This window comes from Azolla caroliniana, unplaced genomic scaffold (assembly GCF_043228905.1).
Source record: "Azolla caroliniana isolate FFs.n. ecotype wild unplaced genomic scaffold, voAzoCaro1.0.p SCAF_18, whole genome shotgun sequence".
In the NCBI taxonomy this organism is placed as follows: Eukaryota; Viridiplantae; Streptophyta; class Polypodiopsida; order Salviniales; family Salviniaceae; genus Azolla; species Azolla caroliniana.
In genome coordinates, this window is record NW_028230453.1 from 12,646,011 (window position 1) to 12,660,739 (window position 14,729).

The 14,729-nt window shown below is 43.6% G+C and overlaps 1 protein-coding gene across 1 annotated transcript; it reads left to right on the plus strand.

The window, feature by feature from the left end:
- The first annotated feature begins 11,793 nt into the window (after positions 1 to 11,793).
- On the plus strand, positions 11,794 to 12,950 carry LOC147852429 (uncharacterized). Its single transcript, XM_087334279.1, has 2 exons — positions 11,794 to 11,962; positions 12,085 to 12,950. The coding sequence occupies exons 1-2, from the start codon at positions 11,866 to 11,868 to the stop codon at positions 12,726 to 12,728; spliced, it is 741 nt and encodes a 246-aa protein (XP_087190405.1). The 5' UTR covers positions 11,794 to 11,865; the 3' UTR covers positions 12,729 to 12,950.
- The last annotated feature ends 1,779 nt before the right edge of the window (positions 12,951 to 14,729 follow it).

The window sequence follows — 14,729 nt, forward strand, 5'->3', positions numbered from 1 at the left end:
AGAATGATAAACACTCTCGAAGAATGATAAATACCATACTTTTGGATAAATGGTTTACTATAAGGTAAACATTTTTTCACGGAAAAAAAATTTAAAAAATTGCAAAAAAAAACATATTACCTTCTTAATAACAATATGCTTTTTTTCGTAAATTCTAATAACAACTACCCAAAATGCCTAGTCTCCAAAAAAATCCTCAATGAGGTGTTACATCAAAACGAGCATTCCTAATCTTCATTCAAGGTGATATCATCATCTTCAAAATCATCATCCTCAAAATCATCATCCTCATCTTGTGCATTATCATCAAGATAAGACATCACATTGGTGAGGCTCTCATTTTCATCAACTTCTTGTGCTTCTTGTTCACTTTGCAACACCAATAATCGTTCTTCATCATTTTCTTTCTCTATCATGTCAATAGTAACCTCAATAGGATTGAAACCTCTTTCTTTAATCCTCTTAAGAATACGAAGATTTGTGTGCAAAAAAACCAATTTTTGCACATGATTTGAACTCAATCTATTTCTCCTTTTAGTATGTATTAATGAAAATGTACTTCAATCATCACTGAAATTTCAGAAATTTTGATTGAAATTTCAGAAATTTCAGAAATTTCACGATGAAATTTCATCACAGAAATTTCAGAAATTTCACAATGAAATTTCATCACAGAAATTTCAGAAATTTCAATCAAAATTTCTGAAATTTCAGTGATGATTGAAATTTCAGAAAATTTGATTGAAATTTCAATCATCACTAAAATTTCGTTGATGAAATTTCATCACAGAAATTTCTGTGATGAAATTTCTGAAATTTCGTGATGAGATTTCTGATTTTTTAGCACAGAAATTTATGATATTTTAGCACAGAAATTTCTGATTTTTCAGCACAGAAATTTCATCACTGAAATTAAAACCATATTTCTACACTAAATATACCTGAAGGTTGAATGCACTCTGCAGAATCGCAAATCGTTTGAGGCTAGGTTGTAGAGGAGAAGAGAGCGTAACGTTAGTGCAGAGGAAAAGGGAGAAAAGAGGGAAAAATTGAAAAAAATTGAAAAAAAAATGAAAAAAAAAAAAAAACACGAATATTTGCATATCATTCGTGTTCGTTTTCCAACGTATGAAAACGAATGATATGGCAGACGAACACGAATTTTACGTACTATGTTTGAAAGTATACTAGAGGTATGATTTTTTCCTTCTCTTTGTCCTTTTCTTAACTGATGCTTTGAAATGATGGAAGCAATTACTTAAGCTTGAGATTGATCTGAAGAACTTCCTGAAGCCTTACCGTGTGAAAAGCTCAGTGTCGTTCTTGATTTCCTGCTTTTTTTCATCTCTTTTGACTCATCTGTCTTCTTATTCAAACAATAATTCTATCTGCAATCAATGATGAAGGATTCCTCAAGAAGTGGATTCATCATTAATCCATGAATGCAAGTATTCTTTTCAACAAGATTTCACATTTTATCAAATTATTACACTATAGGATTCTTCAAGGAGCTTCTTGAACAAGCTTTCACAGGTCTGTACACATGAATCACTCTTCAAGAATCTTCATCACCAAACAATGGAAGTGATCCACCAGATGCATCAACATAATGAATTCTGCATAACCTCTTCTCAGGGATCAAAGAAAGATCCAATCCATTATACATATGATTCTTCGACGAGATTTATCATTAAGCGATGGATTATTTCAGAATAAAATGAGACTCTGCATATAATGTATATAAACTCCTCTTTCACAGATCAACGAGGAATTATAACTCTTAAAAATGTGAATGATTGCGAAGAGATTCTTGATTGAGCCATAGAAGTGTAGAAGCTTCTTCATTTTCCATGGCTCAATAAAAATTTGTGATCCGAGGAGCCGATGTTTGATGTTGTTCCGTGTTGATTGTTGATTGCTATTCCCTGCAGAGCTCTTCTCTATTCGCTACTCGTCGAATGCATTTTTTCAAAAAAAAAAATAGGGAAAAATAAGGGGAAAAAACAAGTTAACGAATATTGCAAGAAATATTCTTATACGTTGTCGTGCCTTTCGGCTCCGGATCGTTGCGTGAGTAGGGTGGGAACCGCCGAGGTTTTGGACTAGGAGGAAGAGGAATACAACTTAAGGCTAGTTATGAATAGTAGAAAGAGAAGTAAGATAGCAATCTCGTGAATCCCACGAGTTTAGTGTATTTAAAACAATATTTAGATTATAAGAGTAATTTAGATGGCAAAATTCGTGAATCCCACGAATATATTAGATTGATCAATCCTTGTATATTAATCCACAACCTTACACATATTTCTCTCCTCCTTATATAAAGATGGGAGAGGCTAAGCATGGCTTCATGCTTTTTCACCAAAAGTGTCCATGCACACTAAATGTGCATGTGATGCTTTGTCATTTCCTAAGTATAGGGCTCATGCACGCTAGATGTGCATGAGTCACTTTTAATGTCACGTGTAAATAAAGTATTCGCACCCTAAAGAATACATGATTGTTACCTTTTAATAAAGGTATGTGTAAATAAAGGTCGTATACGTATTAAATCTATATGTATAACACTAAAGATAAGTTATTACAATGGTAAAGTTGAGGTTTATCTACATGGAGGTGTAGGGTTTGAATCTTGCCCTATGCACGTGATAAATATTTTGATATATTATTTATTTATTTATATGTATCTAAAATCGGATATATTATTTTATGATTTTCACGTAGTGCGTGGAATACACTACGACACTCGCCCCCTCCGAACCCGCACATCCTCCAGTATGTGCTGAAGTTCTCGATTCCTCATATCCGTCTTCACCCAAAGCTTCCTCCGATTCTCCCCTTATGTCGACTATGAGTTGTAATTCACTTTCTTCGCTTCCCGCATCACCGTGGTCTTCGTCCGATTGCTCCTCGTTGTCGGCCTTGGCTTGGATCACATAGGGTTTGTCGTTGGTCCGCTTCTTGAAAATCTTCACCCGCTTCCCGGCTATAGGCACTCGTAGTATTGTTCAATCCAACTCGGACAGTCGGTACGTTCCGTTGTTGAAGACTTTCCGAACCTCGTATGGCCCTGAACCACCTTTTCGCGAATTTCCGCGTCGTTGTATGTTGATGGTCCAAACTATTGTCATAGACGATCACCCAATCTCCTTCTTCAATCCTCCTCAGTCGTAGTCCGTGCTTTGTGTCGAACCGGCTTTTGTTCCGGAACCGTGCTTCTTGTTGTCGGCGTATTGCTTCCGCTATGTCTACCGGTCTTCCCTCTAGTTGTCGTATCCGGACCGCTAGTAGTTCTTCCCGGCTCATCTCTTCCTTCCACGGTAGCACTGTCCATGTTGCGATCGCGGTTTCCGTCGGCATTACCGGTGCTTGTCCGGTCATGAGTTCTGCCGGCATGTAACCGGTTACGGAGCTATGCGTCGTCCGATCCGCCCATAGTGCATATGGAAGCATCTGCGGCCAGTCCTTCACCTTTCCATCACATGCCTTCGCAAGTGCTTTCACGATCGGACTATGTCCTCGTTCGATTTTCCCGTTGGCCTCCGGATTGTATGCCATTGTCAGCGATAACCGAACTCCGTGTTTGGCGAAGAATCCCCTAGCTTTGTCCGAGTCGAGTTCTCCCCGGTCCGCAATCACTTGCTCTACGCACCCGTACCTGCAAAATACTTCCTCCAAAAGAAATTGGCATACCGTGGAACACGTTTTCCTCTGAAGCGCTCGACCTTCTACTTGATTCGTGAGATCTTCCCGAGCTAGCACCAAGTATTTCTTTTGTCTAATCCCGGTCGGCATGGCCACTATGTCGACCATCCACTTGAAGTTGATTGTCGGTGAGAATGTCGAATGTAACTCATCTCGATGTCGAACCCCAGAGTAGACTTGACATTTCTCGCAGCTTTCCGTGAACTCCACGACATCTTTGTACATTTTCTTCCACCAATATTTTTGCTTGATCTTCACAAATGTTGCCCATGTTCCTCGGTGTCCAGCCCAATCGGATTCGTGAAACTCGGACATTATCCGGTTTCGTTGCTCTTTTGTCCCGACTACTCGAAGTGGTATACCATCCGGTCTTTTCGGCGCCCTCCATATTAATCCGTTTTCCAAGAAGAACTTTTGGACTTGCCTCTTCTTCCTTCGGATCTCGGCTCTTCTTCCTTTATCGTTTGTTGAGTCCTCGGCCTCTTGTAACATCTTCCCGATCATCAAACTTTCTCCCTCGTATTCTTCTTCCCGGAATTCTCGGATTACGTTCACTCGGCATATGTGCTCCGGCGCGAAGTAGTCTTCGGAAACTTCTTCATTATCCGATTCGGTTATGTCGTCTCCGAACCGAGCCCTTGATAACATATCCGCTACCGCATTGTCCTTCCCCGAGATGTGTCGAACCTTCGGATTAAGCGACTTGACATATGCAACCCACCTTAGCATAGCTACATCCGGTATCGTACAACACCGCATCATCCCGAGTATCGGAAGACAATCCGTCTCGATCACCACTTCGGCTCCGATCAAATAATCCCGATCCGATTTTATCGCCGACACGACTCCCCACAGTTCTCTTTTGACTTGTGCATATCCACGTTGCCTTTCGTTGAGAACCTTTGCTCCGAATCGGATCGGATACCGCGAACCATCCGAGTCGGCTTGATTGATGACCCACCCGATACCGGTTGGACTTGTATCAACCGTTACTATGATTGGTCGGTCGTAGCTCGGCTTCTTAAGTGCTTCCACCCTCCGAAGTGTCTTCTTCAATTTCTTCATGGCTTTGGTGTGTTCCGGTTTCCATTCGAATTTCTTACCTTTCCGCAACAAGTGGTAGAGCGGGTCCGCTATATGTGCATAGTGCGGAATCCATATGTGATAGAATGCACATGCACCGAGAAACCTTCGGACTTCGGATGTTGACTCGCATATTTCCTCCATAGCTTGAATCGCATCGATCTTTGTTGGTGATGGTCTTCGGCCGTAGGGCCCACATAGATGTCCGACCACCAATATTTCTTCTTGTCCGAATGCCGATTTCTCCCCGGAAAGTGTTAGGTGCACATCTTCTAGCTTTTGCAAAACTTTCTCGCAATCATGAATATGGTCGACCACGAACTTTCGGCATCCCCGATCATCCATAGTCTCATCTTTTTCATCTACCGCGCATCCTTTCATCGGAATGTCATCGAGGAACGGCATCGTTATCTCCGGAATGCAGTCTCGAAGCACCTTGTTCATCGCGTTCATCATATGAGCAACCGAGTTTGTCGCTCCTTGTGGTAGTGTGCACATTCGGACTAATCCTATCGGTGTTCGCATGGTTGTGATGTCTCGGCTCTCCACGGCTAGTTGGAATTGGTCATACCCCGAGTATAGGTCTCCGATGGAGTATATCGCACGACCGGCAAAAGTTTCCGCAAATTCGTCCACTATCGGACCAACTCCCGAGTTCTGGATCATGACCTTATTCACCGGTTGCAAGTCTTGGATAAATCGGAGTGATCCATTCTTCTTCGGAACCGTAAACCATCGATTTGAGTACGGAGCAGTTGATGGCTCTAGAATCCCCGTCGCCACCTTCTCCTTGTGCAAGTCAATGACTTTCGGAATATGCGCTCATGGCACCGGAATCGGCTTCAGGTTCCACGGTACATGGTCAATCGTGAAGATCACCATCGGCTCCACTATTCTCGGATCGACGCACCCTATCTCCCTTGATGTGAATGCAAACGCTTTGCCGTGTTGCTCCAACATCTCGCGAAACCGTTCTTCTTCTTTTTGTAATAGGAACCCACCTCCACCGATCCGAAGTTTCTTCCGGGTCTCATCCGTGAAGGCATGTATGATATCCACGGGCTTCCGAAGTGTCGGATCTCCCGAGACTTCTTTCCTCTTTTGTTCGCTATCGGTGGGTAGTGGTCCCACGGCCGGTTTCACCTTCTTCTCCACGGTCTTGTATTTCGTACTTACCATTGCTTCTTCTTTGCGGAGTGTATCCGGCTCCATTTTCACAATGATCTCGTACATCTCGACCGATTCCACCGGGACTACCCGGTTCCCTTTGCTTTCATCTTCCGCAAGCTCTTCAAGTCGTTGTAGCGTGCTCCCATAGAACACTTCTTCGACTATCCCCACGATTTCTTCACCTTCTTTTTTTATTGATGCCGACCAAAACTTATCCTCCACTTGTCGGTATCCTTTCTTCAATCCTCCGGTTACGGTCATGTACGTAGATGCCCCATCCGGACCGATTCGTACATGTTTTGCTCCGAGAGTTTTCTTCCTGTGTGGGGTATCAGGGCTTCTCGGACTATCACTTCCCCACTCCGCAACAGTCCGCTTTAAAAATCCATTCTCACTTGGGACAAGAGTTCCCTCTTGTTCCTTTCGTGATTTGCCGGCACCGTTAGGAATTGGACGGATTTCCCACCGTTTTGGCTCCGAATTCGCGCAAAAGCCGCACCGCTATCGAGCACCTTCGTCTCCATCCGTGATGCCGTGATAAAGGGTTGGCCGAGGATGACGGAATGTGAAACCTCATCTTGCATGAAGAAATTTTGGTCGATCTCGACATCCCCGATCTTCACCGTCACATCCGGACAAGCCGCAAATAGATCTTCCGTTGCTTTGGTGACCGCCCGAATCTTCCATCCATGGTTGGTGTTAATAGGCCACTTCCCCTTCCGGTAGAACTCCTTGGACATCAAGTTGATCTCCGATCCGTGATCAATCAATGCTAGCACGGGTTCTTTGACGTTGCCGATTCGGACCGGAGTCTCCGTAGTCGCGCGTGCCCAATGTGGCCTTGTATAGTGGGAGTTCAGAATTTTTTCCTCCACTTCAGCGTCGTTCATTAAAACGGTGTTCGCATTCACCCTTGGAGCATTTTCCTCCGTACTTTGTCTTTTTCGCTTCACGAGATCCACGAGAAGATCGTGGAACTCCTTCTTTGCTATTCCGAGTAGCTCCCGAAGCGAGAAATCTACCCGGCTATCCAAGATCCTTTCCTCGAACACTCTTTTCAAGTCGGTTTGTTGTTCTATGTCCAAGGCGAGCTTGAATGCCGGAGCCTCCTTTTCTTTTCCCTTACCTCCGGAGTTCCTGCTTTCCGGTATCTTCGATGGCCCGCCCGCATCCTCCGTGCGTCGTCGTTTCTCGTCCACATACACCTTATGCAATTGACACAGGGCGTATACGCTATTCTTGTCGACAGGGCACTCCCATCCCGTAGCTTCCCGGACGCCTTCCGCGGTGCTTCGGATCTCGTTGGAGTCGGTTTTCTCGGTGTTTTCTAGAACTTCTGGCCAAAAAGACGTCTTTGAACTCGATGACTCCCCAACACATATTCCCGCGATTGTCGCATAGTTGCTTCTTGCCGCCAATTCCTCCTCGAGCACCTTCTTCATGCCGCCTTTCCGGAAGTTCGGTCGGAGTGGCTTCCGAGAGTCCATCGAATGAATCCGGTTTCCCTCGTAGTAGATGAGATCCCGCTGTAGCGCCTCCTTATGCTCGTCGCAATCCCTCCGATCGTGTTTGGCGCTATCGCACCATATGCACCGTTGGTCCGTATACTTGGAGCTTGTGGGGCGGTCATCCGACTTCTTCACCATCGCGATCTTCAGATTCTCCATCTCCTTCAATAGTTGCTCCACCGTAGATGCATCAATCCCCTTCTCGGTTGTAGTCTCCCGAGCCCTCGGTTGATGGTCTTCCAATCCGGTTCTCGGTTTCAGAATCGGTTCCGAAACCCTCTTTTCCTCGTTGGCAAGCCATTGCCCCCTCTTCGTGTATCGCGCGACGATATCTCGCACGCTTTCCCATGTTTCGGTGAGGCCACTCTCTGTGGTCGTGTCCTCCAAGAGCACTCCGAGATCTTTCCGGTCCCGGACGTCCACGGCTCGCAAGAACATGACCACCCTGAGTCTAATAGATCAACAAAATGAGTTAATCAAATCATTAAGGATATGCTTTGAACATACATCGCTAAGAAGCCTAGTAAATGCGAACAATATCTTCCTATTTTGGAGTTTGCTTTTAATAGCTCCAAACATACATAAACTAGATATAGTCCTTTTATGTTGATGCATGGTTTTTAGCCATGTACCCCAATCCATGTCAACACATCATGTTGACCTACAAAGTACACAAAACTTTCAAAGAGATACAAAATTGAACAAAACTTAATCAATGGTGATCTCTATGATACATACCATAGCATGGAACTTAAACTTAATACTATTCGAGAAGGTCGCAATGAGGATCCTCAAACTATCAAGCACAACATACTACAACTAGTAGTTTATGGTGCATATGAAGAATGGTTCACTATGCTTTATCGAAGATCCACAACCAATCAATGAGACACTGATTTATAACTTTGGAATTGGGTTGATCCACGTTGATTGGCTTATAAAACATTTGTGAGTTAGTATATTCAATCAATCGATGATTTATACACTGCCCATGATTTATTCTTTAACTATATCATTATTGGTTTCATTTTAGGTGGTCCTCACTTGTAGTGTTAACCACTTGGGATTAAGCTTAATCTCTATTGTGAGATTGAAACTTTCCAAGAGTCGACATGTGCTTTAAGCCTCTAGACTTATTGACTTATGATCCTATCAAGAAGACACACACTTGAGGTGTTGGCTTGTTTGGGTGCTATATGGCTATCTTTTTTTGCCAACCTTAGCATATGCCTTTATATAATATTAACTCACCAAGTTTTAACATCCATCTCTACTTCCCTGCCCCACAAAACAATACGGTTGTATGTCTACAAATACACCTGGGGCACTTAGAAATGGAGTCATGACATGACAACTACACATGGGCATTGGGCTATGAGTGGGATAGATGAATGTGTGTGTGTGTGTGTGTGTGTATATGGGGGGGCGGCCTTGTGAGAGAGACATTTTAGCGTGACGAGAATGAGAGAAATGGGAGGGGTGAGTTCACACGAGTGCAGCGAGATAGCTTGCCATGACAAAATTTACTATTTTTTTCTGCCATTAAACGAGAGAGAGAGAGAGGCTTTCCTTATTTCTCATTCACCGATCATATTTTTGCATCTCTCCATTCTGTGCTCGAATCCTCCCCAACCTGATTCGACATGACGTCACACTCGCGCATCATCACTGCTCCATATAAAGAAAACGTACATTTATCCTCTTTCTCATCATGTCCTTTTCTTTTTCTTCTTCTTTTTCTTTTGCTAAGAAAGAACCTCCCCTTCGCTAACACACACACACTTGGGCGAATTCTCCTTCCCTTCAAAAGATTTCCACGAAGAGATCTCTCTCTCTCACACATACACACATACACACACACACTCTGTCTCAATTCATTCAACCCACATTTCTTACCACCCAACATTTGTGTGTTCACGCATACATCATCACCCAACACTACCTACCTATCTAATAGGCCCTTCTTCTTCTCCTGCTATTATTACTCTACTCATTACGGCTAATCAAGTAAATTAAAATACAATCTTAACACACACACACACACACACAAACAAGAATGACGTTGTTTGTTCCAAAGCCATGTTTGAAAAGGTTTTGAACACCTCTGCTGCTGCTACTACTCTCACTATATAATAACATCTCGATATAAAATTATTCAGCGGTTGGAACATCCATATATCATGAGTCAACATAGATAGATAGGCTTGTGTGTGTGTCTCCATGGAGGTCCTACCCATTCATAGCCATACATAGAATTACTATTAGTATGATATGTGAACGACGTATAGCTGATGTAATGATATGTGGCGCTTCTTCACACACACACACACACACACACAAACTAGTAGTACATTCTACTGGTAACTCCTGCTAATGCAGGTAGGAGGGTCTAGCTCTTTATCCCACCAAGCTTACCTTATTATATTTACTTTGCATTGTGCAAGTATGTATTATTAGCTCTGTCTCCTATCCTCTGATTTCAACCTATTTGCCTTCCATTATATATATATATATATATATATATATATTATAAATATAGCTTAATCTCTCTCTCTCTTCCTAACCCCCTCCTCCCCTCTGGACTTCGTGCCTTCCCATTCTTCCTTCCTGTTGCTTGCTCATCCGGTACTTATTTCCCTTCTCATGCGCATTGCGATTGCAATTGTAATTGCAGAGCAGTGCAGTCCCTTCAGAACTTAATGATACGAATGAATGACGTGATTCTTACGAATGACGTGGGTGGGTACTGCAACCCTGCTGTAATCCGTGCGTCAGCGTTCAATTAAGTGTATGCCTGCGGCAGCAGCAACACACACATCAGCATCCTATACATACATACATAATAGCTACGACTAGTACTTATGTAAATAAATAGGCGCACAGAGATTTCAGCATATGATCTCATATACATACATACATAGATACATACATATGGATGTATATACGTATGTGTGTACCTAGTCCTTTCATAGGAATAATATCCATTGCTAATAATCCTCCTTCTCCTTGACTAGATAGTGCCCAGTTCGAACGACCTAATTATCACCAGCAAGCAGCCAGCATACATACATACACACATACATAGTTCCTAAATACTCACAATACATACATACATAGGTAGTCGTCAATAGCTAGAAGGGTTCTACATACATTGTTGATTATGTATTAATACTCATTGATCGTCTTTCAAACTTATCCTCGGGCAGCATTTGTTTCCTCCTTCCTCCCTCCATTCCGCAGTTATTTGGCCCCTCCTCCGTCTTTCGGAAGCTCCTCCCGCCCTATTTGAATATTGCAGCTGCTAATTACTGCTCTCCGTCTCTGTTCATGTTTCAATCCTCTTGCAGTTTTTGGCTCTGGGTTGCAGCTGAGGAAAGAGGGGTGGAATAAAACTGTCAGTGCTCATTTCCACCGGCTACATCAATAGCCAATTTTAAAAAAATATATACCCGCTTTTATTTCACGCTGTGTTGGGGAGAGCATGGTAATCACGCCAGCGCCGGCGGGACAAAGAGCAATTACAGCCACGTCCAATTATAATGGTAGTAGTAGAGCAATAATAGGTGGTGGCGAGGGCGGGGCTATGTTTGCCGGTGGTGGAGGAGAGCATAGAATGCGCGAGAATTATGTAGACGTCCAGATGATGATGATGATGGGCGGCGGAGGCAGGAGGAGGAGGAGGAGCAGGCTGTCGTCGTCGTCCTCCTCCTCGTCCTCTTCCTCTGGGCCTTGCGCTGCGTGCAAGCTCCTGCGCAGGAAGTGCAGGGCGGGAGAGTGTGTCTTTGCGCCGTATTTCCCGCCGGAGGAGCCCGCGAAATTCGCGAGTGTTCACAAGGTCTTCGGGGCGAGCAACGTGAGCAAGCTTTTGCTGCAGCTGTCGCCGAGTCAGCGGAGTGACGCCGTGAGTACGCTGGTGTTCGAGGCGGAGGCGCGCATCCAGGACCCCGTCTACGGCTGCGTCGCCGCCATCTCTCTCCTGCAACGCCATCTCCTCCATCTTCAGCAGCAGCTAGCGCTGGTCCACGCCCATGCCCATGCCCACGCCCACCTCCTCCGCCAGCGCAACCACCGATCCCAAGGCAACGAATACGTGGTGAGTAACCAACAGCCACCATCAGGCTTAGCGTCGCATCTAAGTATGAGCCAGTTCCAGGGGCATGAAGAACTCTGCGGCTCTTACAATGCTCTTCTGGATAGCGACACTTCTGGACCACATCTTCTTAATCATCAACATCAGGGGGAGCAGCGTGGTGGTGAGAATAAAATCCCATCTGCCCTGGGCCTGGAGGTGCAGGCACCGGCTTCCACTCCTCCTCCTCCTCCTCCTCCTCCTCCTCCTCCCCGTCGTCGTCATCATCACGCAGAAGCATACCACCCATATTCGAGGCTTCCAACGGCGATGACAGATAAAAGGTTATCAGGTGGCCTAGCTAGGGAGCATAATTTCCTCCTCGATTGCAATATTTCCCACCTGCAAGCCCAGAAGCTATGTCGTAGTAAGCTCTCTCTCTCTCTCTCTCTCTCTCTCTGTGGTTAAGAATTGTTGTGTAAGACCCCTCTCGTTACCTTCATCTGCATTACTAACAATTCACATCCACATGGTTTCGGAAATATGCAGGTGTCGAACCCGCCGAATCTGGGCCTAATCTACTGTGCTCCGCCTATAATCACTTGCAATTATTCGATCCCTCCTATAATCTTGATGCATGTCATGATAATGCGGCCTTGGCGTACGACGACCTCCACCTCCACCTCCACGATGTGTCTGATGCAGCAGCAGAAGTAGCAGTGGGTAAGTCGACATGCAACCCCATGCAGCCGGAACTGCTGTCGGAGAAGAATCATTTGGGAGGAGGTGGTGCTGGTACAGATCAGGAGGATGTGATGCGATTAGAGAACATGTGCCAACCACGGCAGTCAAGCTTCTCTTCTGCTGCCAGCTCTACCACGTCCACAACATCCGCCTCTGTACATGAGCTCATGATCATGCAGCAGCTCGTCAATGGAAGCAGTAATTCTAATAACATCAGGATTAACGATCAGAAGCAGAAGCTCTATATTGACAATAATAACTCCAGGATTTTCGATATGCTGAGAAATGAGTCGTGTATCAGTAATAATAATGCCAATAATGGTGATGGTAGTAATGTCATGCAGCAGGAGGATTGCGTCTGCACGTCAATGGCGGCTTCCCTGATGATGATGCAGGATCCGGTGATGATGAGCCGCTCCTCCTATTCCTACCATACCCATATTGCTTGATCATTCACATCATCCATCACGCTATCTATGACAAATGGGATTGATCACAGACAACTAGCAGCATAATATGAAATGCAATGGCAACACGTTTACTTTACTACTGCAGATCACACCAATAATGACGTCTCCGATATCTATATCTATATCTATATCTTTATCTGGATCTACACAGATATAGCTATAGCTATATATATATATATATATGGGAATGTTCTCTCTCGCTCTCTCATATTGTATGTTGTCTGATCGATCACGTCATTTAATACAACTTCCATGAAATTTTATTGGTTTTGATAGATAGACATACATATATTACTTTTAGGGGCTAATTTTCTAATGTATTAATGGTGAGATATTGATTAAGGACGTCTTGACTCTTAACTTTGTAAAGACTTATGGATGTACGTCTGCAGATTACCAGCATACAAAGTCCTCTACAATTTTTACTAGAAGATGCTGTGTGTGGGACAGACCATACAAATGTTCTAAAATAAGAACGTAGGGTGTAAAATGTCGAGGGTAATAAATAGAAAGACAAATACATAATATCAGGCTACTGTAATTCGATGATATCAGTCCGTCAGGCCTTTGCCTGTCTGTCTGTCTGTCTGTCTGTCTGTCTGTCTGTCTGTACGTTCTCTTTCCCAAAACCCTTCTTCCACCCTCCTATACATAATTCCATCCAATCACCTCCTCCTATTCTTCCACACACACACACACACACACATGAATATATATTCTTCCTTCTTTCTTGTCAGGGAAGTCACTAGAGAATCGCAAAAGCTTACATAAGCTTTGGTGAGCCACCTAAATTTGGGCAAAAAGCTATTAAATTTGGAGGTTACCATGTATAGAAGCGTTTGCCATTCTTTAGTCCCTGATCAAAAAGAAGGAAGAGGATCACTTTCCTCCTTTGCAAATGAGGACATGGGCCAAAACCAAATTAACACGTGCAATATGTGCTTGTTTTCCTTCAGGTTTGGCTCAATGTTCCACGTGATGATATAGGGCCATGCGAAACGATGAGGTGATTGATATACACTCATATAAGTGTTCCTAGAATCAATGTTCAACTCCCTATCATACGTTACTTGTGGTTACCTTATGTCCTTTGTACATGAGACCATTACTTGTGGTTATCCTATGCCCTTTGTGCATGAAGGTTTCAAGTTTAACATAAACCCGCTTCACAAATTATCTTTTCATTTCTTCGCATTTCACTTGTGGACATGCACACTTCAACATCTGGGAGCCCCTAATTTCGGAGATCTCCATGCCACTTGTGAATAGAGGCTTGATGCTTGTTCACAAAGTGTGGATGCACACACCTTGCCATTTGGTAGGACTAACATAAAAAATGTAATCAATGATTGACGGAAGTAGCAATGCCATGACCATATATACAAACGGGAATGATGACCTCTCTAATGAGATCTTTCAATATAGTCACAAATACATCTTATTTCACTTAAATTCTATATAACATTTCATATATAGTCATGTATAAGTATTAGAAGCAACCAATCAATTTTATTCCCAAAAATCGTCGTAATGAGATGCAAAAAGCATCTTCTGCTAACTCTGTCACTTAGTGATGCATGTTGTATAGGATAGATTGCTAAATAATGTGGTAGAAAGTGACGTATATTTAAAAGATAAAGGGAGAAACTTGGGAAAAACGTGAGGTCATTTTCAAGGGGGGGAGGGGAGTTTGTACTATTTCCTTGAGAGAGTTTACAAACTGGTAATATTTCCTTCAAAGAGTTGACAAAGTAGTTGTGTGTGGTGACCCTATCCTGTCCCAACTAGGACACAATCCCAAAATTGATTGGGACTCACCTAGGAGCCCAGTCCTAGTCTCAAAGAAGGTGTCCCCCTAGGTTGGACAAACCATAGTCCGAACCAAGAGTCCCAAGGGATCACCCAATGGCTATTCCTAATGAGCATCTTTGGCTCATATAAGGAGAATCATTCCTCATTTGTAAGTCATTCTCCTATTCT